At 34.9% G+C, this 27,790-nt stretch overlaps 1 protein-coding gene across 1 annotated transcript; it reads right to left on the bottom strand.

Annotated features, from left to right (window-relative positions):
* Positions 1–797: 797 nt before the first annotated feature.
* LOC127836098 (epithelial-stromal interaction protein 1-like) lies at positions 798–26,775 on the bottom strand. The gene is made up of 8 exons (XM_052362554.1): positions 26,491–26,775; positions 21,489–21,547; positions 15,087–15,167; positions 13,582–13,655; positions 11,135–11,218; positions 4,837–4,910; positions 4,303–4,358; positions 798–3,933 (listed from the first exon to the last, which is right to left on the bottom strand). The coding sequence occupies exons 1-7, from the start codon at positions 26,583–26,585 to the stop codon at positions 4,334–4,336; spliced, it is 492 nt and encodes a 163-aa protein (XP_052218514.1). The 5' UTR covers positions 26,586–26,775; the 3' UTR covers positions 798–3,933; positions 4,303–4,333.
* Between the last annotated feature and the right edge of the window lie 1,015 nt (positions 26,776–27,790).

Genomic DNA, 27,790 nt, shown 5'->3' with positions numbered 1-27,790 from the left:
CTTGTGGAAATATTACTTCTCTTTACACCATAAATAACAACAATATTAAACAAGTCGCTGATAAGTAATATTTGGAGCAACACTCTTAACAAGACTATTGCCAAGCAATACATGTCCCCTACCGGCTCCACCATTGTCAAAAATTCCACCATTGTCCGAAGTTTTTTTATATTTGTTGCCATAGCAACCAGAGTTTTTGACGTAGAAACAAAATTAAATGACGTGCATTATGTCCATATTTCCATCTATCCATGTTTTAAGTTTCATGAACAAATATGAAGAACTTTCAAACTTATCGCAGGATCCAGAAAACCACCATTTTCCGCAGATTTTCTGGTCAATTTGTTGCCATAGCAACCATAATTCTTGAAGTAGGAGCAAAATGAAATGACGTGAATAATCTCCATATTGCCATCTATCTATGTTTCAAGTTTTATGAAAAAATATGAAGAACTTTTAAAGTTATCGCAGGATCCAGAAAAGTGAGACTGACAGACAGACAGAGCGCAAACCATAAGTCCCCTCCGTTGAAACCGGTAGGAGACAATAAATGTACAAAAAAAATGTTTGCATGGTTACTTAACAAATGGACAAATCACCTGTTTAAGAGCAAACATTAAGCAGAATCTGAAATGTATGTTGATTTGCATAAAATAGTTAGCACAATGTACTCGAACAAAATAGTTTGATTCAAATATAAGTGTTAAGTATAACTATATATTTAATAATGAAATTCGACACACAGTAAAATATAATCAATCAACAAGATTGTCAACTTGTTACAAAACATATGCGTGTTAGTTTATCTTTTAAACATTTATTTGTGAAGGATGTATAACTTTGTTGTTGAACCAGGTCTACAACTTTTTATCGTACATATCTAATTTAATTCAAGGAATTGTGCAAATCTTAAGTAGGATCTGCAGGCACTTAAGCTACCTACATACACAGTGTCAGCAGTTCCTCCATCCAACTTTAAGCTTTTGAGCAGAATTATTGTTTGCGTTTAAAGAAAAAAAAAAACAAAGTGACCATAGCCTTGATTCGACCGCCCCCCCCCCCCAACAAAAAAAAGCTATTCCAAGCTAGGTCTGCCTTTTGTAAGCAACCAAGTTACATAATTTCAAGACAATTCTGCATTTAAACTAAAATTATAAAAATATTAAGTGAAAATTGTTATTCATAGTTACAGTGACCTTGTGTCGTTCTTCTCCAAAATAATTCAAATGCTAGGTATATATGTATACATGTACATTCAAACACGCGTTATTTAGCAGAGACTGCGTGCTTTGTTTTTATCAAAAGTGACCTCCATTTTTATCTGGCTGACACAAACGACATCTCAAGCTAGTTATTTATGTAAGCATTATACTCAAACAAATTCCGTGCAACACCTCAATCCAAACATAAGTCATCGAGAGGAAACAATTTGTTCGTTTTTAGTAAAAGTGAACATGGCCTTACAAGAAACCGTCGGAGACGGATGATGCTTCCCAAAGTGTTTTTTTGTCACAATATTGCACTATATATTCAGACAGAAGGAAACGTCTTGAGGGCACAGTAGTTGGGGGGACAAGAATTTCTTTATAGAGAATTTCAAAGGGCCAAAACTCTGTGAAAAATCATCTGACAAGAACCCGCTGATAATATGCACATCTTCTTTTGGTAGTGAAGCTTTCCATAAAGTTTCATTGAATTCCGGTCATTAGTTGCTGAGAAATAGCCCGGACAAAAATTGCACTATATATACAGTTAATGGAAAATTTCAAAGGGCCATAACTCTGTGAAAAAATCATCCGACCAGAACCCGCTGATAATATGCACATCTGTTTCATTGAATTCCGGTTATTAGTTGCTGAGAAATAGCCCGGACAAGAATTGCACTATATGTACAGTTAATGGAAAATTTCAAAGGGCCATAACTCTGTGAAAAATCATCCGACCAGAACCGGCTGATAATATGCACATCTCCTCTTGGTATTGAAGCTTCCCATAAAGTTAAATTGAATTCCGGTCATTAGTTGCTGAGAAATATCCCGGACAAAAATTGTGCACGGACGGACGGACACACGGAAAAGGATTTTTTGTCACAATATTGCACTATATATTCAGATAAAAGGAAACGTCTTGAGGGCACAGTAGTTTGGGGGACAACAATTTTTTTATAGAAAATTTTAAAAGGCCATAACTCTGGGAAAAATCATCCGACCAGAACCCGCTGATAATATGCACATCTCTTGGTAGTGAAGCTTCCCATAAAGTTTCATTGAATTCCGGTCATAAGTTGCTGAGAAATAGCCCGGACAAGAAATGCACTATATGTACAGTTAATGGAAAATTTCAAAGGGCCATAACTCTGTGAAAAAATCATCCGACCAGAACCCGCTGATAATATGCACATCTGTTTCATTGAATTCCGGTTATTAGTTGCTGAGAAATAGCCCGGACAAGAATTGCACTATATGTACAGTTAATGGAAAATTTCAAAGGGCCATAACTCTGTGAAAAATCATCCGACCAGAACCGGCTGATAATATGCACATCTCCTCTTGGTATTGAAGCTTCCCATAAAGTTGAATTGAATTCCGGTCATTAGTTGCTGAGAAATAGCCCGGACAAAAATTGTGCACGGACGGACGGACACACGGACACACGGAAAAGGATTTTTTGTCACAATATTGCACTATATATTCAGATAAAAGGAAACGTCTTGAGGGCACAGTAGTTTGGGGGACAAGAATTTTTTTATAGAAAATTTTAAAAGGCCATAACTCTGGGAAAAATCATCCGACCAGAACCCTCTGATAATATGCACATCTCTTGGTAGTGAAGCTTCCCATAAAGTTTCATTGAATTCCGGTCATTAGTTGCTGAGAAATAGCCCGGACAAGAAATGCACTATATGTACAGTTAATGGAACATTTCAAAGGGCCATAACTCTGTGAAAAATCATCCGACCAGAACCGGCTGATAATATGCACTTTTCCTCTTGGTAGTAAAGCTTCCCATAAAGTTTAATTGAATTCCAGTCATGAGTTGCTGAGAAATAGCCCGGACAAAAATTGTGCACGGACGGACGGACGGACACACAGACAGACGAAGCGGCGACTATATGCTCTCCCCAAAAAATTTTGGGGGAGCATAAAACTACAATTTCATGTGTGGACTAAAATTAGATACTTAAAATTACAATTTTCGTACCTTGTTCCGAACTGAGATTAATTATTGGAACTTTTTTTCTATTTTGAGAATCAGTGACTTTGACCTTGGCAAGACATGACCAAAGTGCAACCCCAAGCTAGTTCTATTTTTAAGTTACAAGACACAGCCAGTCCGAAAGTGTGGAGCCCGCCGCAGGTGTTCCCAAAATACACATGGTTTTTAATATAGGTGTATAACAAACATAACACATAACAACAATACAATACATATACACATAAATACAAGTTACAGAAGAAGCAAATGATTTGATTTTTATGCAGATGACACACGTTTTCTACAGAATTTACTGACACCTTTGTACGAGATTTTACATATCAAAACATGTTTTCATACAATGCCCTCTGAGGAACACATTCATAAACATAAAGAGTAGTCAGCATGCTTTTGTTTCAGATCACAGTTAATCACAGTTAATCACAGTCATTCACAGTCATTCACTGAGCACTGTCGCAGCTGCATCAAGTGAAAAGTTCGTCTGCTCTAAAATACCACGAATGAAATCCACAGGGTACTGGGGGAACAAAACATGAAAGGTGGTTAGTCGTCTCCTCTGCTCCACTGACAGCCCGGCGTAATCTTCACTGTTTTCCTCAGCATCGGCCATACTCGCTGCCCCCATTCTTTGAACAAATTCATCATCATTCTCCTCTCTTTCCTCAGTCTCCTGTGTCTCCCATGTCTGAACTGTTTGTGGCGGCCCTTGACTGTTCACTAATAATCATACAAATACTTTAATGGAACTTAAGATGACTACAAGTTTTGAGCTTTAAAAATACTAACGCTGTCCACAAGTGATATTGAACTTAGGCAAATTTAGCAATTTTATATAATTTTTCAAATTAATTATTTCATTTTTGTAATAAACAATTTTTATTATATAAGTATTTGTTAGCTTTCTTGATACTATTTGTAGCTTGTGTTCCAAAAATGTATTTTAAAATATTTGACAAAACGTAACCAATGATAATGGAAAATATAGCCACTGTTTCTAGTTATTATACACGCAAACATTTAATACATTATCGAACTCTTGGCGCTATGATAATAAAGGTGCTGACATTTTCGTCATGGTATACCTACCTGCACCTTGCTTCTTTCCTTTATTTTCCAGTCAACGCAAGAATGCATCATTGGTCCTTAAAGGGAAAGAAAACATGTCTAGATCTAAATATAAACAAAGTAAAATAACAGTTGCATCAGCAAGATATTATTCTATATTAACCACAAAGTCCATTATTGGTGGAATGGACCCACTGCCCAAAAATTCAACAACAGCACACAACATACGCAAACACTAATGAATAAAACTTGGGACGGTGCCTTGGAGAATTTAGCACATAGTGTTGCATTTTATACTATTAATATAATACAGACGCCAAATCTCAGACTTAGCCTAGAAGCTTTAAAGAATAAAGGACATTTTATTAAAATTGAGAATGTCACAAAAACTTTTAACAAGAAAAGACGATGTGAATTAACATTAACGGAATTAATAATCCTTTGAAAGGAAAATTCCTTAAACATTGGATGTATTACACACTTTCAATTTACTGAACATCAAATCATTTTACAAAGAAACTGAACTGGATGCCCAGCATCCCTCACAAGACATACCTTCTTTTCTGTTCATCCCATCGTTGTTGTTGAGATGCTGCTTCCTCTTGTTTACGCCTCTCATTTGTCTCCGCCTGGAAAAGTCATGTTTTAAAAGATCTCTGTTTACAAGTGTGACTGGTATTAATTAGTCATAGAGGAAATTAAATGACAGTCATGATAGGTTTGGTAAAACATAATACAATTGTTCTTCATGTTTAAACTAAGTTTGTAATTTGTATAGCTAATGTTCTAATGTCAGAGTAATTGCAGTAATTAGTGTTATTCCAGTATAAGCACTGGTAACAGTCACCTAACCTTTGATCTCAAGAAAAATAAAGCCCTGCACAATCCTTTAATCTCCTAACATATATACCAAGTAAAGTGCAAAAATGGGTCTGATTCCATATTCAGCCAGCGTAGCTCCAGCCCAGCCTGCGTATCCGATACCTTGTCCCCTTATGGGATTTCCAAACAGAGCATGACTTTACAATGGACAGCATAGATCAAAATCAGACTGTGCAGGCTAGTCTGGAGCTATGCTGGCTGCATATGGAACAAACCCCATTTTTGCATGGCGTTGCCAATATTATGGTGTCTTCGCGTGATTTCAGTATTTGCATATGGACATAAGAATGGGTCATAATGAGATGGATTGATGGGCATCAATGAGAAGATCTTGCAGCTCAAATGTGTACATATTTTCATGATCATATTAAGGTATGTAAACGATATTAAGGTTTTACAGAGACTGTAACTATCTTTACCTTAAGTGCAAAGGGGTTACATTTCCATGACTTAAAGTAAATGTTTAAAGCAATTTTAATCAAAATATGTTTAAGTACTTATTTTACGACTGCAACGATAAAACAACACATTACTCCATTTAACTAGTTTAATGAACCGATTCCAAAATATTTGCCTCCCAATAAACATCACAAAAATGTAATAGAATGCACAAAGTATTCACTAACAGATCTCTATAATATATTATACGAGTAAAAAGTGGGATATAAAAGGCCGCAGCGAAAAAACAGCCGGTGGTAACCACGAGCCCAACGAAAGATCGGCTACTCACTCGTTGAAACCTGTTACTTTGAAAATATACCTACTGGAGGTGGATGAGCACACGATAAAATTACACAACGTGAAGTAACACCGTTATAGTAGCAACACCGCGTACCCAAAATAAAAAATGCTATTGCTCATCAAGCGACCGAACTAGGAAGAACCATATACTTTGCTGGGCTAAACCTAGTTCTACCAATCGCTTGACCATTGGATCCACTTTTACATGATAATCGCCATGACACTTTTAATGACACACTAAAACTTTTACTTGATCACTACACTTGTGATCCATTTTTTCTCACTTGCGAATTACATACTTAATCGGACATTGATCACTACACTTGTGATCACACTTTTGCGCACTTGCGATAACACTTACTTGATCACTACACTTGTGATCTTTTACATACTTAATCGGACATTGATCACTACACTTGTGATCACACTTTTTGCGCACTTGCGATAACACTTACTTGATCACTACACTTGTGATCCAATACTTTTACTTGTACCTTTTACATACTTAATCGGACATTGATCACTACACATGTGATCACACTTTTTCGCACTTGCGATAATATACTTAATCGGACATTGATCACTACACTTGTGATCACACTTTTTCGTACTAGCGATAATACTTTTACTTGATCACTACACTTGTGATCACTTTTATCGCCACACTTGTGATAATATTACTTGTACCTTTTTACAAACTTAATCGGACATTAAAATACAACTTATCGCTCAGCCAGCGATTTGACACCTAAACGTTTTTTACCCTACGGTATTGCTACTATTTTTTATTTTGTTTAAGCTTAAACTTTAATAACTTGGAATTACCCGAAAGGACAAGGATGATAAACTACGCAAGTAGTCACAGCGTCCATTCAGATAAATGTATAAATGCGCATGCCCATCCGACCTCCGGCAAACTGAATTTTCCGCCACAATAAATTTCACAAATTTATCCCCCACAAATTCTGGATTAGCCCTTTAACAGAACTTTAAGATGACGTCGCGAATGCAATCCAAATACGAATCGAGGCCAACATCCGACAGATGCACACCATCGATCCGAAAAAACCCTGGCGTCGCGGAATCGATCGGCCCCGACACTATTTCGTGCTTGGTAAACTTTTTAGCGCGCAGCTGACCCCAGCGATTGATGTGCGATCACACTTTTACTTATCACACTTTTACTTGATCGCTACACTTGCGATCATACCACTTGTTATACCAATGGTCACTTGACCATTACACACTTTTTAACTCGGACATTTAGTACCAATGGTCACTTGACAATTAAACGCTTTACAAATGGTCACTTGACCATTACGCACTTTTTAACTCGGACATTTAATACCAATGGTCACTTGACCATTACACACTTTTTAACTCGGACATTTAATACCACGGACATTTAATACCAATGGTCACTTGACCATTACACACTTTTTAACTCGGACATAACTCGGACATTTAATACATCTCGGACATTTAATACCAATAAGCGCACTATTTCGTGCTTGGTAAACATTTTAGCGCGCAGCCGACCCCAGCGATTGATCTGCGATCACACTTTTACCTATCACACTTTTACTTGATCGCTACACTTGCGATCATACCACTTTTTTTACCAATGGCCACTTGACCATTACACCCTTTTTAACTCGGACATTTAGTACCAATGGTCACTTGACCATTACACACTTTACCAATGGTCACTTGACCATTACGCACTTTTTAACTCGGACATTTAATACCAATGGTCACTTGACCATTACACAATTTTTAACTCGGACATTTAATACCACGGACATTTAATACCAATGGTCACTTGACCATTACACACTTTTTAACTCGGACATAACTCGGACATTTAATACATCTCGGACATTTAATACCAATAAGCGCTATACAAGTTTTTCCCTGCTGTATTGCTACTATTTTTAAAGCCTAACCTTTAACTTAGGTTGATATACTACGCCTGAAACCCAGAGTCCATTCGAGCCAATGTGTTGATTCATAGTCGCTAAGGTTATGGACCGACTTTATGGGATCGTACTGCGAGGTAGTCTGTAAACGACCGAACTGGACACAACGCAGACTCCGGCTCGTATGGGATCCTAATTGTGACCGGAATACCGCGCTGATTTGTTTTATGTTTCCTGAGTGTGACCAGTATGGCGTGTTTATCCCCCGTGACCCTAACGTCGGCTATTTGCAACTGATAACTGTATGTTGCTGTTGCTACCAATTCACTGACTCGGAACAGACCGAAATATGCCAGAGTAAACATAGCATTGAATAGTGAGCGCTCGAAGTCATTATAACACACCTTTGCTAATTGCGAGATAATAACCGTCAAGACCTTGCGAGTGATTGGTTCCCGCGTATCAACCGTTTGTCGCGAGCGAGAACAGCCCTCAAGCATTTTCTTCACTACAAAAAATGTTACTTATATCGTACTAGCCCATGTATTTATGAATATAACTCAATCCAGAAATGTAGCTCTTGATAGATTTAGGTGATAGACCCTTTTCAAAACAATAGGCTACAAAGAGAACAACATGTTGTTGATCCGCGGGCCAGTTGTTGTTTAGACTATATGCAGATCGAAAATTGTTGAACATAATCTTTTTATTTTTTAAATCCTCGCCCCAGAGAAACAGTGCAACTACAATTGGAAATAATTCGAGAACAGTTATGTCACTAGTTACGCCCTTTTGCCGCCATAAATTAGGCCAACGAGCGTTACACCAGTGACATTTAAAATAAATCCCAAAAACCGAAACCAGACCCGCCAGCACTATCTGTAAACAATTCAGTGTCAACATTGGATATCCAGTATCGGTCATGGAAAACCGACACGCCGTTGTAATCGCGCAAAAATGTCAACCACATTTCGAGGTCTTGCCTAACAGCACGTGTTATACGTATGCGGTGGAATGCTTTTGTTATGTCACAGGTGGTGTTAATTAATCAAAACGGGCGGCCGACTGGGATTGCCCTGCACACGAAGTTAAGAGACCTTATTTACGATTGCATTTGCTTTAGGTTTTTTTTTTTTATTATTTTTTTTTTTTTGGTTTCTGCACGATGGTGTGAATTTTTTCCCGTAACTCAACGATTTTTATTTAAGAATGCGGACTACTAGTTCCGCCGAATCTTATTCTAAGCCTAAGAACACGATTATTTCCGTGGGCCCTTCTTTTTTCTCCGTAGCTAACGGCACGTTTAGCTCGTGCATGCAATTGATAACCGAATCCATCACCTTGCGGCAACCTAGCTCAGATTTATCGCCACCCAGAAAATCGTCTAAATAGTGTATAAGCTTGCCCGATGACATTTTACTCTTAACGCAGAATTCAAGGAATGAGGAAAACTGTTCAAATGTTTTGCAACTGACTGAAGCTCCGAATGGTAATGCTTTTTCCACATAAAACATACCATTAAACTGTATGCCCAGTATTTCGAAATCTTCTCGCCGAACTGGGAGTAGGCGAGATGCAATCTTAAAATCCATTTTGAAAAGTTTACAGTGTCGCCCTAAATCTTGAGCCATGTGAACCGCCTTATCGAAATTTGTGTACTGAGCGGATGAGTATTTTTTATCAATGAAGTCATTAACCGAGTTACCCTCTGGAAAAGAAAAGTGATGAATCATCCTAAATTCACCTGGTGTCTTTTTTGGCACCACGCCAACTGGGGAAACCCAAGGTTGTTCGCTGAAAGGCCCAGCCAACCTCCCCGCCAAGATCTCCTTATTTATCTTATCTTGAATTATGTCCGCATTTGCGATTGGGGACTTTAATTTTTTACTAAATCTACTGACTCTGGGTCCGTTATAATGCATTGAAAACCCATTTGTAAAAAACATTTAAAAGGTCATTTCGATCTGTAGAATTATACGATGTTAAATATTCACGTAATATTTTGCTATTCACCGGCGATGGTGCGAGATTAAGTAGGTCATCACAGGGAAAGTTAATGCAAAATCTCCTGCACTTTATCGCGTCGCGTGCTATGGCAGATTCACGCATAAATCAAGAAAGCGTCCGACCACCGTTCGATGTTATGAATTTTATCCCTACACTCCTTAGGGCGCTGTTCAAGAGTGCCCTCTGCCGAAAGTTGCAAAACACTACCGTTACAAAAAGCGGATAATTCGAAGGCACCTATTAGGAGTAAAGCCAAATTTACATATTCGCCTCTAGAAATTTGTTGTTTCAATGCGGCTGGCACGTGCGCAGCCAAGTCATCATTTGATAAGCGCGTTAATTCCTGACAACTATATCATGTTTTGACCCTGATTAATAGCCGAAGCAAGAGATTGAACTTGTGTATTTTCCATTACCGGGAAACTTAGAGTTGATTCCCCGCTATCACCGCACCCTTTACGTTACGTGTATTAATAGAAGGAACGATTTTAGATGCCCTTAGATCTATTATCTTCTCAAAATCAATAAAGCCTCTACCTGGGTCCGGTTGTAAGAGCCGGGTATCGTCCTCTTCAACCTCTTCCACATTTTCCGGTAATTTCCGCTTTGTTCCACGCGGCATTATTTCAGATGATTCGTGATTTAATTTAAATTAAGTTTGTTTACGATCCGAACAAAAGCACAGGCAGTTTGCAAAAGGCGGAATGACGTAATATCACGTGGTACGGAAATGCGTAATTTCATTTTTAAAACGAACTCAACCGAAGCATTCCGTTATGTACGTTACATTCGTTATCGTATCTATAGAAACCAGCAAACAACATTCGTTTCCGCGAAAATAAATATTATTAATTTATATTCAGAAATTAATAAGTCTTATTTACTGACGGATTCAGTTTTTGAGAGATAGATTAAGAAAGAAACGGCCTGAGGGAAACTAAGTAATAAAAGTAGCAAATTATGCAATACATACACATATGTATATGTGTGTTAATGTACTTATGCATTATTTTTTATACATAAAATAAACAAATGGTTAGTATTCAGTATCTTTTAAAATACAGAATAACCTTACATAAATCATAATTTTACTGCATAGTTTTTGAACAACACTGCTTCACTTTTGTTTAAAAAAAACAAAACTTACTAAATTTAAGTCAATCTGATTTGAGTTGCCAAGAATTTGAAGGAAACGGAAGGCTTCATTAACTGATATCTAGCAATAAATTATCAAGACATGAACAATTTTAGAAAAGACACATTTTCAAACAACTGCAAAATACATCCCTGATAAGCAAACATACCACAGCTCTCTGTTTGGCTTTATGTTTTACAATGTCTTCTTCTTCTTTTTGCTTTACAAAGGATTTTCGTTGCTGCTGCTGTAGCTACAAGCAATATACAGCATTATATGATACATTTTGTAAGGCACTCTCTTTAAAGAATTACATAAATATAAGGCCTCAAATTTATTTTGAAAGAAAACAAGAATATAATTATATAAGATGAAGCTTAAACTAAAAGACAAGGCACCACTTAACCAAATACTGCTTACCTAACTAATAACATTACTTATTACAGCAAAGACAACATAACTTTTAAGAGATTGGCGAATTACTTATTTGAGTTTACATTAATGAAATAGGATTTTTGAAAACTTATTTGTGAGCCTTTATCAATGAAATGATGAATCAAACCAGGCTCTGGGAAAACGGGGCTTATTGCATGTGCGTAAAGTTTTGTCCCAAATATGCCTGTTCATTCCAAAAATGGGAATCAGGGAAAACACTTTCCGATTTGAGGGTACTTTCTCTTTAAAAAAAGCCTTGTCAAAAAATCCAGTTCACGACGTGGACGTCAAAGTGATGTCCCCTATAAGCCTGTTCAGACTGCAAAGTGTAAATAATTTCTTTGAGTTAACATTAATGAAATAGGAATTTTGAAAACTTATTTGTGAGCCTTTATCAATGAAATGATGAATCAAACCAGGCTCTGGGAAAACGGGGCTTATTGCATGTGCGTAAAATGTCCCAAATATGCCTGTTCATTCCAAAAATGGGAATCAGGGAAGACACTTTCCGATTTTAGGGTACTTTCCCTTTAAAGGAAGCATTGTCTAACCAAAAATCTAGTTCAGGCAAAACAGTGGCGTCCCCTTTCAGCCTGTGTGGACTGCACAGGCTAATCTGGAACAACGTTTTACAAAAATTTATTTTTTCCCACAGCGAGACTTAAATGCAACAAGGGCTGTTTGTAAAACATGCATGCCCCCCATATGGGCTCTCCGTTGTAGTGACAGCCATTGTGTGAATATGTTTTTTGTCACTGTGACCTTGACCTTTGACCTAGTGACCTGAAAATCAATAAGGGTCATCTGCCAGTCATGATCAATGTACCTATGAAGTTTCATGATCGTAGCCATAAGCGTTCTTGAGTTATCATCCGGAAACCATTTTACTATTTCTGGTCACCGTGACCTTGACCTTTGACCTAGTGACCTGAAAATCCATAGGGGTCATCTGCGAGTCATGATCAATCTACCTATCAAGTTTCATGATCCAAGGAATAAGCGTTCTTCAGTTATCATCCGGAAACCATTTTACTTTTTCGGGTCACCGTTACCTTGACCTTTGACCTTGTGACCTCAAAATCGATAGGGGTCATCTACGAGTCATGATCAATGTACCTATGAAGTTTCATGATCCTAGGCATAAGCGTTCATGAGTTATCATCCGGAAACCATTTTACTATTTCTGGTCACCATGACCTTAACCTTTGACCTAGTGACCTGAAAATCAATAGGGGTCATCTGCAAGTCATGATCAATGTACCTATGAAGTTTCATGATCGTAGCCATAAGCGTTCTAGAGTTATCATCCGGAAACCATTTTACTATTTCAGGTCACCGTGACCTTGACCTTTGATACAGTGACCTGAAAATCAATAGGGGTCAACTGCGAGTCATGATCAATCTACCTATCAAGTTTCATGATCCTAGGCATAAGCGTTCTTGAGTTATCATCCGGAAACCATTTTACTATTTCGGGTCACCGTGACCTTGACCTTTGACCTAGTGACCTGAAAATCAATAGGGGTCATCTTCCAGCCATTATCAATCTACCTACGAAGTTTCATGATCCTAGGCATAAGCGTTCTTGAGTTATCATCCGGAAACCATTTTACTATTTCGGGTCACTGTGACCTTGACCTTTGACCTAGTGACCTGAAAATCAATAGGGGTCATCTGCGAGTCATGATCATTCTACCTATAAAGTTTCATGATCCTAGGCCTAAGCGTTCTTGAGTTATCATCCGGAAACCATTTTACTATTTCGGGTCACTGTGACCTTGACCTTTGACCTAGTGACCTGAAAATCAATAGGGGTCATCTGCAAGTCATGATCAATCTACCTATCAAGTTTCATGATCCTAGGCCTAAGCGTTCTTGAGTTATCATCCGGAAACCATTTTACTATTTCGGGTCACCGTGACCTTGACCTTTGACCTAGTGACCTTAAAATCAATAGGGGTCATCTGCGAGTCATGATCAATGTACCTTTGAAGTTTCATGATCCTAGGCCCAAGCGTTCTTGAGTTATCATCCGGAAACCACCTGGTGGACGGACCGACCGACCGACAGACCGACATGAGCAAAGCAATATACCCCCTCTTCTTCAAAGGGGGGCATGAACCCACAAAATATGGCAAGAGATGACCAGAGAAAATAAACCAACAAAATATGGTACTATACCTGGCGCTGTACTTTATTTGGTGAGCTCTGCACAAGATGACTGCGAGACTCTTGCTGACTCACTTGGCCTCCACCTGCAGAACAACCAAAACATATAAGCCTGACTCTGTGGAAACTGAACATGATGCATGTGCGTTTAGAGTCGTCCGCAATTAGCCTGTACAGTCCACACAGGCTAATCTAGGACAAAGCTTTCATCATTGACTGTTTTTTGTGCTGTGAAGAAACCTCCTTCAAATAACATACCATGATGAAAGTAAAATAGACGTCCCTGATAAGCCTGTGCAGACTGCACAGGCTTATATGGTACTATATTCAACGCACATGCATAAAGTCCCTCTTACCCACAGCAAGGCTCATGTCAGCCCTCCAATGACAAACCTGTATTAATTACCAAAATCCACAGTTAAGCATTGTATATCATATTTTTATATTTATTTTAAAATCCAGTTGAGCATAAACAAGTGTTGTGTGTTTATTACATGATGCAAATGCAATGAACACTATGGGCACCATGCAGTCACAAATAATATGTTGGCTTTTATCAACAACATCTTTACAGCGAATTATAATTGTTTAATACTGGAATATGGCATATGTATAATGAAATAATTAATATAATCAATTTATCTACTCTATTTTAAACCAATCTGTTCCCTTAATGAATATTACATTTTGTAATTCATTATCATTGAACTGTCAAAGAGTCATCTTAAAAATACTACACATTTTTATAGGAATGTATTAAGTCACAAAAATATGACTAAAGGACCCATTTCCACTAGCTACTACATAATTACTCAATATAAAAATGTACAATATTTCAGTAAGATTCTTTGAATGAGGTTTTTGCGACACCTTCTATTGTAAAACCCAGTCAATGAACATATGAACAGATTCATTGCAATACATTATTTAAGGTTGGCGATTGTTACCACATAAAATGACCTTATAGTGCCATTAACTGTTCCAAGAAAGAAAAAAAACTGCCCAAATATATGTATTAATATATTACTGTTAAAAGTTCAGTAATCTAACATGTCCACTAAAACCTCATGTTTATCTCAGATCTCTTATGAGAAACATGAGAATTAAAGTTATTTCAGCACAATAACATTAAGTCCCAATGGTTCTTCTTCTTATTGCACAACCTTTTGTTAAAGGTCATGTCAAGTATCAGGTGAGTTTTTATGATTACACACGTTAGGTCAATGAGTTCAAAGCAATTTTGCTTTAAGATAACAACTGATAAGCCCCACACATTTGCTTTTTGATGTAAATACCATTACATTAGTGGAATTGAATATGAATCTTTATGTCAACTTCGAATTTCATAAAAAAGTTATCAAATTGCAGTTTATATTTCTTTTTCTTAAAGGGTGAAGTTAATGTAAGACTAAACAATGTAAAAGAAGGGACACATTTTGGTACAAGAAAGGTAGGAATGCTCTGTATTGGGATGCTGATATACAAAATTTAAAAATGACAACATAGCAATTACTTACCAACAGTTCCCACATAGTTAAATGAAGTCTGGGTGTTTCTTTGTTTGTGTTCCTGGAGAGCTTTCTCCTCCTTTTGAGCAACTGAAATGTCCAACACAAGATTTGAAAATGTCCCACATGAGTCTCACTCTGTGAAAAAGGGGTTTAATGCATGTGCGTAAAGTGTCGTCCCAGATAAGCCTGTGCAGTCTGACACTTTCCGCATAAACTTGTTTTTTTGCTAAGAAGAGACTCTCTGTAAACAAAAAATATCATAAAAACAGAAAGTGTTACATTTAACGCTTATGCATTAACTGGACCAGTATATATTGTTAACATATAAAGACTACCAAGTTCCCCGGCGAAATGTTGTTCATGATTTCATGAACACTTCAAGCCAATCAAGAACTGTTCATGAACGGTTCTTAAAAAGTTTCTGAGCTTGGTTCATGAACTTTTGGACATGAACTGTTCTTAAGACATGTTCATGAACTGTTTATGAATTATTGTTGAACATTTCAAAGTTCATGAACAGTTCTTCATCTAACCATAAATACTTAGTGATGAACATTTCATGCACAAGTATTTCTAATGACTTTTCTGAGACAGACTTTAAGGATCCATCATGAATAATTCATGAATTCCTTTTGGCTAGATGTTTCATACATATTTTTGAAAGTAATATTGAAATGTCTAGCATACAAATCTTGTAGATTTGTGAAACCTGTGAAGTTAGTATGAATATGCATAGTACTTTCACCACTGTAAGTTAGAGTTCTTGACCTGTTCTAGAGAATTTTAAGAACATTTGTACAAGAACTGTTCAAGACCTGCGTTCAGGAACACTTCAATAACTTTTTAAGGACCTTTCCTGTTCTTGAATTATTCTTAAACTATTCTTGAACACTTTAAGAACTTTTTTGAACAACATGTTTCCTTCTGATGTTCTTAAACAGGTCTACACAATGTTTTTGAACGTATGATGGACTTATTAAGAATCCAATATGTTCTTAAAAGGATCTGTCATTGTTCTTGGAAGACTTAAAAGACAAGTTTAAGAACGTTTTAAGGACATCTTATTTCAAGAACAGTTTAAGATGATATCAAGAACTCAATGTACATTGCATTGCTGTTTTTACAAAGAAAGAATATTGTGTGCACAGGAAGTTGAAACGGAAGGCACATGGTTTATGTTATATTTGAAAATGTAAGTCTTTAATAAATTACCGGCTGAACTGATCAGCCATTGGTTCCATTTCAAGTTCTTTGGCACTGTAAGTGTAACCATTTCAGGGAAACCATTGATTAGTAAATGATTCTTGAACTGAAAATGAGACTATTCATAATCTTTTCAATACATGAATTATTCATGAACATATAGTGCAAAGTTGTATTATGAAATTTAAAGAGTATTATCAAACACTTGTACCTCAGTTATTAGTGTTATATTTAAATTATTGTTATATGTTGCTATCAATATGTTAAGTGCTAATACAAGACTTGTTTCTTCTTACCCTGACCTGTTTGTTGAGCTTTAGTAACACTTATGATAACCTTTGCATAAATTGACAAATTCTTGTTCATGAATAGTTCATGAACACTTCATGCCACCTCAGTTCATGAACTCTTGAAGAACTATGGTTCATGAACTATTCACTTACAGTTCGTGAACAGAAAATGAGCCATTGAAAAATAGAAGGAAAATGTTCATGAACTGTTCGTGAACAGCAAAACCCTGAAGAATTTTTCAAGAATTGTGTTGTTCATGAACTGTTCAAGAACACTTCATGCCATTGATGTTCATGAATAGTTCATGAACATTTCTTGCCATAATGGTTCAAGAATAGTTCATGAACACTTCATGCCACACGGGTTCAAGAATAGTTCATGAACACTTCATGCCATAAGGGTTCAAGAATAGTTCATGAACACTTCATGCCATTAGGTTTCAAGAATATTTCATGAACACTTCATGCCATTAGTGTTCATGAACAGTTCATGAACTAAAATTTCAAGAACTTTTCACAGACGTGGCTCATTTTCTGTTCACGAACTATTCGTGAACAGTTCATGAACTCAGTTCACGAACAGTTCATGAACTGTTCACGAATTATTCGTGAACTGCAGAACAACATTTCGCAGGGGTTGGATCAAATTGAGTGAAAATGTGGTTAAAAGAATTTTAAAAGCTAATAGCTGATGACACAAGACACACATCAGATATAGACTTACCACAAAATGCCACCTCAACCACCTTGCGTTCTTGAGAGCTGTTGGACAACAGCAAACTTGACTTTAATTGTTTTTGTCAGAGTTCCTTGACATTTTTGCTATACCAAACTGATGTATGGTCAAAGTAGATTAACCAAACATGACCCCATGAATTAATTTTGATATTGGGAATAAATGTTTAGTTTAAATGAAATCCCTTAAACTATCCAAGAGGAAATAGATTACTAGAAATCTTCAACCTAGAAGTAAAGCTGACACAAAATTGGACTTTTTAATTCTGTAAAACATTAATTGTGGTGTTTCCTTGATAAAACTTGTCAAGTTAGAATACAACATTGAAAGTATAAAGTTTGAATATTTTATATTCAATGAATTTGAAATGTACAGTTTCTTCTTCATGTCAAGGCTGGTATTTCAAGTTGCTTGAGATTTAAGTTTTTTACCTGGCAACACAGTTAACACACAAAAAGTTTTCAAAGCGTGTATCCTTTCAGCTGTACACATTTGATTACATCCAAGCAAAAACATCTGAAACATTTTCTGTTTAAACTTATAAGGATGTTTCAATTTCTACTTAAAATGGTAATTTTATACATGAAGTTATCTTTAAAACAAATATAATATGGGAATTAACTATCTTTTGTTTTCAATCTTATTTCAACTTTATTAATATGAGAAATATATATATATGTAACAAATAGTCTTTACACTGCATATAAATGAAAAGGTACGCTATATGGGTATTTTATTTTATTTGTCTATGAAATGAAATTAATAAATATCCTACACATGTATTAATATTACATATATAAGCTTCATGGCTTTAGGGCTAATACATGTTTAAGTGTATTAACCACTTCATTAATGAATGTAAATTGTGTTTGCCAGAAGTGCATAAGAGCCGTGCTCTGTGAAAAGAGGGTTTAACGCATGTACGCACAGGCTTATCAGGGATGACACTTTCTGCCTTAACTGGATTTTTGCTAAGAAGAGACTCTCTGTTAACGAAAAATATCATTAAAGCAGAGAGTGTCGTCCCTGATTAGCCTGTGCGGACTGCACATGCTTATCTGGGAGGACACTTTATGCACATGCATTAAAACCCCTTTTCACAGAGAATTGCCCATATATTGTATTAAATGCAAATATTTTTCTAAAATGAGACAGAGTTCACAAGAAATGTACTTAAATGCCCTTACCTTGTATGGTAAAACAAAATATTTTATTTTTAAACACTTGTTTAACTATTTTCATATTGAATGCACCGAAAATGGACATGAAAAAAGTATTACATGTCCAAAATAAACATTCCTCAAAAGAGCCAGATTTATTAAGTGCCCTGAAAGAAATTACTTCTCTGTTCAATATTGAATTTAGGAATCCTGTATCGTCTTAAAACAGACATCTTTCACACAAAAAATCTTCTCCAGCGATGTAAAAAGGAATTTCTTAAGCAGAGAGCGTGGATCCTATTTTTGACCGAGTGTATTTTTGCAAATAATGAATTATTCAAACATTGATAATATAATCTGCAAGTTTGGTTGTTTTGAAATTAAGTTGTAGTTTCATGTGCCATATTACTGCCTGTTCATGTTAAAAAATTTAATTTGATGCACCAGTATTAAGAGGAATATTCTGAGAATTTTAAAGTTACATTATACGAAAATAAAAATGTCACGCCTGTCCCATGTTTACAATTTCATTTCCTATATAATGATGATAAACATACATATGGCCCTCAGTTTTGTTTAGACTTGCTATGCTGTAGATTATATCATTTATGAATTCAATAAATATATTTCACAATCAAAAATAAGATTGTATTTATTAGCGATAACACACTTGTTTAATTTGAATTTGAAATATGATTGCACCGAATCCCAATTATTCTGAAATCTGTGTAATTTCAACATTATCCTTTATGCTAATTGTGTAATATATATTTTATAAGGAGAAACAATAAGTAGACAAATTTCATTTATTTATGATAATAAGCATATTCACAACTTAGTATTTATAAGGAAATGGTCATTTTGAATCACTGTGAATATGTTTAATGTACATACATGTACACTATATCCAGTAATGTGTAACCCACAGGTATTGGGCCAAGTCATTTTGCCACACAAAAAAATCTGAAATAATATGTATTATGTACATAATGTATATATTGTATATATTATACATCCAGTAATGTGTAACCAATTTCAGTGTAAAAATATAATTGTTAAATTAAAAACTGTGGAAAAAATTATGGGAAATGGTTATCACTAGCACCTTTGTGAAACCATTGAAATCCTTACTTTACAACTTGAGATTTTGTCCGAAGATAAGATGCACGGAAATTTAAGAAGCATGCAACTTTTGCATGGAAGAAGATTGAGTCTAGATATTCTCCCCAAAACAGTATAGTGTAGCCATAGTATAACAGAATGCAGTAAACAGCACTATGAAATCAAAACATTAATAATAAAAGTAGATCTATCAAATTATGCTAACATGATCATGCTAATTGATGTTCATTTGTTCATTTGTCTAAGGCAGTTTGTCCAAGCAAATCATAGGGAAGTCATCAGGAAAATTTGAGTGGCCATTTATATTTTCAAAGTAACCAGCGACTAAGCAATGAAACAGGTGTATTTGCCCCATTTCAATTGACATTTTGGGGGGAAAAGTAGCCAGCATCTACATTGAATGTTACCGGTAAATTGCCAGCTGCCGGTGCATTGGGAGACCACCGGTGTCATTAAGCTTTTACTTTTAAACATATATTTTTAAACTTACATTTTAAGCAATATTCTGCACACATTTTATTTCTGCAAGTAGTAGTAGGCACAGAAGTTGTACAGTACTCTAAAAATCTATGTTCGCATAATAAATGTTAAGGACTATGGGCTCATGGGTTTCAACCTGTTATAGTCCTGGTCCCAGTGAGTAAACTAAGTTCAATTATCAGTGACATATAACAAGTTTGAACATTGATTGTTCCACTAAGAATTAGATTATTATAAATATTTAAACATGAACAATAATTCTCCTGTTTTATTGTCAGGCTATTAGTAAGTATTTATTCCTCAAAACAAACTTGATTTCTTAACAAAATACATTTACCACACCATCAAAGATGCAAACTGAATATCTGCTATGCTCTAGGAAAATGGGGCTTAATGCATATGTTTCAAGTGATTCCCAATATAAGCCTGTGCAATCTGCACAGGCTTATCAAAAGGGACAAGACTATCCACTGTAATGGCTTTTTTTGTTTAAAGGAAGTCTGTTATAAACAAAAACTCAGTCAGATTAGCTTGTGCAGTCTGCACAGGCTAATCAGGAATGACACTTTACATGCATGCATTAAACTCCCATTTTCTCCGAGCACTGGTCTGCTTATCTATATTCGTTAAAACATATCGTCTACTAAATGTTAAAAGTCATGTAACTAACATTTGCTTACATTTTTATTGTTTTAAATTTTTGTTTTTATTTAGGTAACTAACATCATCTATTAAACTATTATCAAAGCCTTTTGTTTCTACAAAACTTTCCAAATTGACATGAGTGAACACATGTTGTCTTCTGAATGTAAAAATTAGTGTAACTGACATTTTTTTTTTCAGGAAAAGCTAAAAACTGTTTTATTTCAATAATAAACATTGTTCAGTATTCAAAAGAGTTCTGCTTAGTATCATAATAAAAAGTGAAAAACAAGACAAAACTCCAAGTTGAAATGTCTTTTTTAAAACAATTAATATTTTAGAAAGGAGCAGTTAACATAATTTCAACACTGAAACATTTTGAATGCAAAAAATAAAATGAGTGCTCTTAATGTATTTCAGAAAAAAGTTTCTTCTGCTGAAAAATCACTAAATATCAGCTACACCAGTTATCACATGCTTTATTAGTTATGAATTCATTATCAACACATGGGTTTAACCCTTTTCCACCTTTAGAAGCAAATTAAAAATGGCTTTTGTAACCAGCATAAAACCATAACAGCCTGCGAGTAACTCGCAGACTGTTCAGGCTTTATGCTGTTTGCTGATCATCAGTATCTTAGGGTTTGAGATGAGGCCTTTAAAACTTGAATTTAATAATAAAGGTATTGTACTAGATTAAACTTTCTATGGGATTACAAATGCATGAACAAATATGTATCTAAGTGGTAAAAGTTAACTATAAGTGACAACTTACTCTGTATAATCTGCTGTCTCTTCTTTTCATTTGGTGGTATCACAGAATAACCACCTTGACTGGAAAAGTAAAAAAATATATATATTAACTATACAAGATCAAGTCAAAGGGACATAAACAGCTTTGATATCATTAAAAACATTGCATTGGAGTACTCTCCCTTGATATAAAATACATATTAACTAACTGAATACTGTTGATTGCTGCCATATCAAACAAAATATCAGTCGAACATGTGTACATTTGTATTTATGTAAGAGAAAACTTAAATTCCATGTTAACTTAATGATTTTAAATTTTAAATAATTGCCAATAATTTATTGTAAACTATGTTTTATCAACCACCAAATGTTTTCCTCAGTTCACTTGATTTTTATATTAACTATGAATGGAACATAATTGTTTTATATTTGAAAACAGTAACTGTATTAGAGAGTTTAATTTACTCTACACTGTATGGGAACCGTCAACAGTCAAAAAGTGACAAAAAGTAAACAAAATAATGTTATGTTTTATCTTAGAATCAAAGTTGGATACCGTTGCTATCTTACCGGGGTTTTCAAATTAAAATTGTTTCAATATTGGGAATAAAACAGTTTCAATATTGTATTAACCAAGGTTCAACTTATAGAGCTGGATCGGAGATACACTTAATGTTGAGATCTATAACAATTAATATTTTGGAAACCTTCAATTGGGAAACTTTTAGCCACCATTTGGGGAAAACATCCCATTGGCAATTGGACCCTACTGCCTTCGATGGCATCAACCTTAAATAACTAAATATGTTTAAACTTTTAAAAGTAAAAACTATGCCATAGCATCAGTATTTTCTTTAAGCTTCAATTCAGTAAATAACATGGCATTTTACTTAAATATAAGAAGTAAACAAAATCTCTCTTTTTGGTTTATGAACCATTAACAGTTGCTATTATCCCTCGATTGGTCATTGTCGGCTTGGGAACTACTTACATGTACCCCGGTTACTCTTAAGTATACCGGTACTTACATGCACCCCGGGTACGGTAAAAATACTTAAACGTACCCGGTCGATATTAGACTGTACCTGAGTTGTATTCCCTCCCAAAATCAGATGTCGTAAAACACACTACCGATTACTCTTAAACAATATTGTTAATCTTAAACAAACTTCTCTTTTTTTAAAAACTGCATCGCCATGCTTTTTGAGTATTTGTTTCGATAACATAGAGGCAATTTAACAGAAAATTGACATAAATATGAACATACCGGTATTCAATTTTTTTAAATAGCCGATTTAGCTTTAAAATTCCCGGGTACGTTTTAGTATATCTACCATACCCGGGGTAAATGTAAGTATACTGAAGAGTACATGTAAGTAGTACCCGAGCCGACATTTACCAATTGAGTGCTTTTATCAATACTCCTTAATGTAAGAGGTCTATAAATATTCGTTGGTTAAGTCTTTAATTTTATCACATGCTATACCCTGTTTCCCATGTAATACAACCATTACATATTTTTTATATTACACATGTGTAATACAACATTTTTAAGCGTTTTCATTGGCTTAGTTTCCGTTTATTGACCAATTGCATTTTGTTATTTTGCTGAAATGACGTTTCAACGTCAAATGACGTCACAAAATGTAAATAACATTTGGAATTTATCATTATGTTTGCGTAAATATTTATTTAATTTGCTCATTTAAAAGCATGTGATAAAAAAGATCCGACACTCGTGTTCATATCATACCATATTTTATTTAACTCGTCCAGGAAATTCGTAAGTAAGCTCGGCAAAGGCTCGCTTACTAACAAAATTCCTGAACTCGTTTAATAAAATATTATGGTATGATATGACAACTCGTGCCAGATCCTATATATATGGACTAGTATTACCAGGATCGACAACAACAAAAAACTTACAGAAAGACATATGTGAACGAATACTTTTCAAAATGTTTGAGTTGGTTTGAAATATTAAAGTTCATCTGATTTCCTATACACACTTTATTAAATCAAATACAGTATCTTAGAACATACATCTAACTTTAACCAGTATAATTAACACCAATTAATGATGCCTACATTGGTAACTAGTACTTAATATTAATATTAATTTGTGTAATGTTCATGTGGTTTCCTTCTTGCTTTTAATTCTTTATTGACACTATTTTCTTTTATACCTAATGATAAAATATGACATTTCTGCAGTGAAATAACAGCAGTGTAAAGAACAAATTGTTATTTTCACCGGTGAAAAGAACACATTTTCGGAACTCCTTTTTCTATTTTTAGATTATCATAAATAATTATATTCCACCGAATCCAACACATTTTATTTTAAGTTTATCCTTTTTCACCGTTTATTTACATTGTAAAAGAGTTTAACTGGATAATTTTGCTGGTATAATGACGTCATTTCGTCACACTAATGACGTTATTTTGTGTTTTGAAATGTATTGAGGTACGCCATGGAAGAAACTTCGAGAAAAGGTAACTTTTCAGCGAAAGTGAAACAGCTGTTAATTATTTTCTTGAATAAGGGACATAAAAGAAACAGAAATTTTGTCCATGTCAGTGTAAGATCGTTTGTTATTTCACTCGTGATCATACAAAAATAATATTTTCACTCGTGGCTGCGCCACTCGGGAAAATATAAATTCTATGATCACTCGTAAAGTAACAAACGATCTTAAACTGACATGAACAAATATCCTCTATATCTTTACTCTCATCTCCTTATTTGGACACTTATTTATATTAAAAGATAATACTTAATAATTTAAACAAATAAAAATTACATTGTATACTTTTTCATCAACTTTTGCTTAGGTTATGGCATAGAGTTTCTTTTTGTTTCACTTTGTTTCAGTCTTACTTTCTTTCTTGAAGTCTCACTGTCAATACTTTTATTGTACAATATTGTATTAATCTTTTTTCTTGCACTTAGAGCGCGATCTGTTTACAATACCCGAAAGGGAAGTTCAACAGTATCCGAAGATAGATAAATAGATAGAGTTGAGTTTTATTTTTAAGGCACTAACATGGGTGGCAGACGTTTCCCCCCCCCCCAAGACGTTTCCTCCCCAGACGTTTCCTCCCTAGACGTTTCACCCCCTTTTTTGGGGTGAAATGTCTACATAATATGAAAATGTATATAAGAAGTAGTTATTAGTAATAATGCCGGGATATGTGAAAAGCGTGCATTTTATGTGTCTTAATAATTAATTATTGAAACAAATTGATGTAAATTGAGTCCTGAGTAATTAAAATATTAATTAATGATTTAATAAGAAAGTTATGAGAGTTTGAAATATGTTTTGTCAATATTATATTAATTAGGTAATTAGTTGACCACGCCCCATTTTCTGAATTTCATTTTGATGTCTATATACCACTTCATACATTATTGTTTTCAATCGAATTTTTTACATATTGATTCAGTCTGTCATCAAGATTCATATAATAAATAATTTGACACTAATATGTTCAGTTATGCAGAATATTTACTATTAACAATTACTATTTACCATCCCAATTAAGAAAAATTTACAAATTAATTTTATCTGTAGCAAAAAAAATGTGACAGCATTTTAATGTTTTGGCTAATATTAAGTAACAACACACACCTAGCATTATACGAGATATCAGGCACTGGTGCAATATACAAGGGTGAATTAGATTAGCAAGTGTATTATACAAGATAACAGCTAACGGGTACTTATGGTGCAATATACAGGCCCTTTAATCAGATTGATGAGATTAGGTGACATCTTTAAAGGGGGATAGTCATTCATAAGATGAGATGTCTAATTTGATAATAATATTTATCATATACTCTAATTTCTATTTTATTTGGTTATTAATTTTTCCTTAAATTCCACAAATTCATTAAATAAAAAAGTTTTTATTTTTATTTTTTTGCTTTTAAATATTATTATCAATTAGTTAAATTATTAAAATATCAATAAGTTTTGATTACATTTGCTAATTGTATTATTAATAATGAAATTATGCGCAAGGAAAGTGCAATTCTGTTTTAATTAGTCTAAATTAGTTATTGTTAAAAATTAAAATATCAGTGACTTCAAATAATTTGATTATATACATATGAATGCATGAACAAAATTAAATTGTTGACAGTTACATCATGGTTTATTTATTTATCATATTTAACTGTTACAAGGAAAACAGTTTTGAAATTAATATAAATGTGATTTTCCCATTTTTCATTTCACCAATACACCCTATATAATTGGATTAAAAACAAGTCAACAAACATCTACAGTCCCACAACACTAATGATGTACATGCATACCTTACACAGTTAAACAACAACAAAAAATAATTATAAAACCAAAAAAAAACAAGCTGCTTCATAGATAAAGTTAATAAATGACTTCATAAACAAAATAATCATTTTGATAATAAATCAAGATTATACTTTAACCAAACATTTAAATATTTATTTGTGGGGGGGGGGATGTCTGGGGAGGAAACGTCTTGGGGGGGGGAAACCCCTGGGGAGGAAACGTCTTGGTGTGGGGGGGGGGAGGGGGGAAACGTCCGGAAACCCACTTACATATGCCTACTTTCCCAATGCAGGACCAATATCCGAAGATAATATTTTCTTGTGCAATTGCCATACTAAAAGCACATTGAATAATTCTACAATAGCGCTCCCACAGGCGCTCCATGGCAATGTTTTTTTTTGTCAATATTTATATACATAGATGTTTTGTCTGAAGATTTTTATTGATTTATTATTTGTATGCATTATAATAAACAACAGGTAACTATAAAACAAAATCTATATACATAGTTGAACTATCTTTTTTTTTAGAAAAAGTTTTGTCGGAAGATTTGTATTGATTTTGTATGTGTATGCATTATAATAAACAACAGGTAACTAAAAAAATTATTAAAAAATAAAAATAAAATTAATAAATAAAAACATTGCCATCGAGCGCCTGCAATCGCTCATTAAAAATATGTTGCAAAGAAAAAAAAACGATTACTATGTTAATCTGCGTTCAGCGGGGGTTGCCTGCACTCCAGGTGCCAAATCGTCGGAGTTTCCAGTTGCCCCACCCACTCGTGAATTGCCTTCCATTGTCCCAGGGGGGTCTGGCTCGACCCAAAGGTCGATTCACGGGCTGAGCGTTCAACTGGTTACCTCTGCCTCGTCCGCGGGTAACTGCAGGGCGCGATGTGAATGTTTTACTCATCTTATCATTATTTACGTTTCATCTTATCTAATCGAAACTGTGTTCTATTTACCGTAACTCCGTAGCTCCACTTTCACTTTCGTTTCTAGTAAACAATGTTTGTGTAAAGTCCGGCTATTTATCTTGCAGGTGTATTCCAAGGATCTATTCGAAAAACCCAGAACATTTTATCGAACTTCCCAAACTTGCATCTGCATTATTGTTTGTTAATACTGTACTACAAGTTTGCAGTATTTTACAATTTCAAACAATTTGCATCAAGCGTTTTATAAAACATTGCCATTTTTATGTGTATATTTGATTTTGAATGACAATGCATTGATAGATCACATTTTTAAATTTTGTAATTTTGCCTTATTTTATAGTATATAATATTATGTATTTTAAAGGGCATCGTTTTATATAATGTGCTACATATCGTTCGACTTTTATTATGATTTGCTTTATGTAGTGAGTACATATGCAAAAAAGTCAATTAAAACTGTTATGTGTGTTTGTTTAGTTTATAAGGTCAGCACGCGCCTAAAGCTGCATTATAAAATGATCCAGAGTGTGTTCCAGCAATATCATCTGATAAACTTACAGGATTTACAAAAGTCTGGAAAGGTTTGAATTATTGCTGCAATTTCCAGACTTTCAACTTTGGTGTGTATTTGTGCAGTGTGGGTAGGCAAAGTGCTCAGAAGAAATCCCATCTGCCCGGTATGGTGACGAACAGGCGGGAGTGGAGATTGAACGCGGGTCGCCTATGCAAAACGCCCATGTACCGATCACTGCGCTAACTGGACACCCTTAAAAGCGACATTCCGTTAAGTCAAACTTCTAATTTCTTCAAGTAAGTACACGTGAAGGCATTAACATATGTAAAATGGCTAAGGTTAAACAAGTCCGACATGTATAGCATTAGAATCCTTTCTGTTCTGAAATGGGTTCTATGTTTGGTAATGGCCCTATTCCACTACGAAAACAAGCCCACGATTCGCTACGATTTATCACATTTATTGAATCGGGAAGACTCGTGACAGTCTACGATTCAGTTACGACACTGGTACGATTGAGTTACGACGAATCGTGGGGTTCGGTTGATGTC

The sequence above is a fragment of the Dreissena polymorpha genome, chromosome 6 (genome assembly GCF_020536995.1).
Source record: "Dreissena polymorpha isolate Duluth1 chromosome 6, UMN_Dpol_1.0, whole genome shotgun sequence".
Taxonomy (NCBI): Eukaryota; Metazoa; Mollusca; class Bivalvia; order Myida; family Dreissenidae; genus Dreissena; species Dreissena polymorpha.
This window is presented reverse-complemented; position numbering and strand designations above follow the sequence as displayed.

Coding starts and splice junctions, on each gene's coding strand:
- LOC127836098 (XM_052362554.1), bottom strand. CDS start 26,585: ATGGAAGGCAATTCACGAGTGGGTGGGGCAACTGGAAACTCCGACGAT. Junction 13,656..15,086: donor TAACTATGTGGGAACTGTTG/GTAAGTAATTGC, acceptor GTTGTTCTGCAG/GTGGAGGCCAAGTGAGTCAG. Junction 4,911..11,134: donor AAGCCAAACAGAGAGCTGTG/GTATGTTTGCTT, acceptor TGACTTTTCCAG/GCGGAGACAAATGAGAGGCG.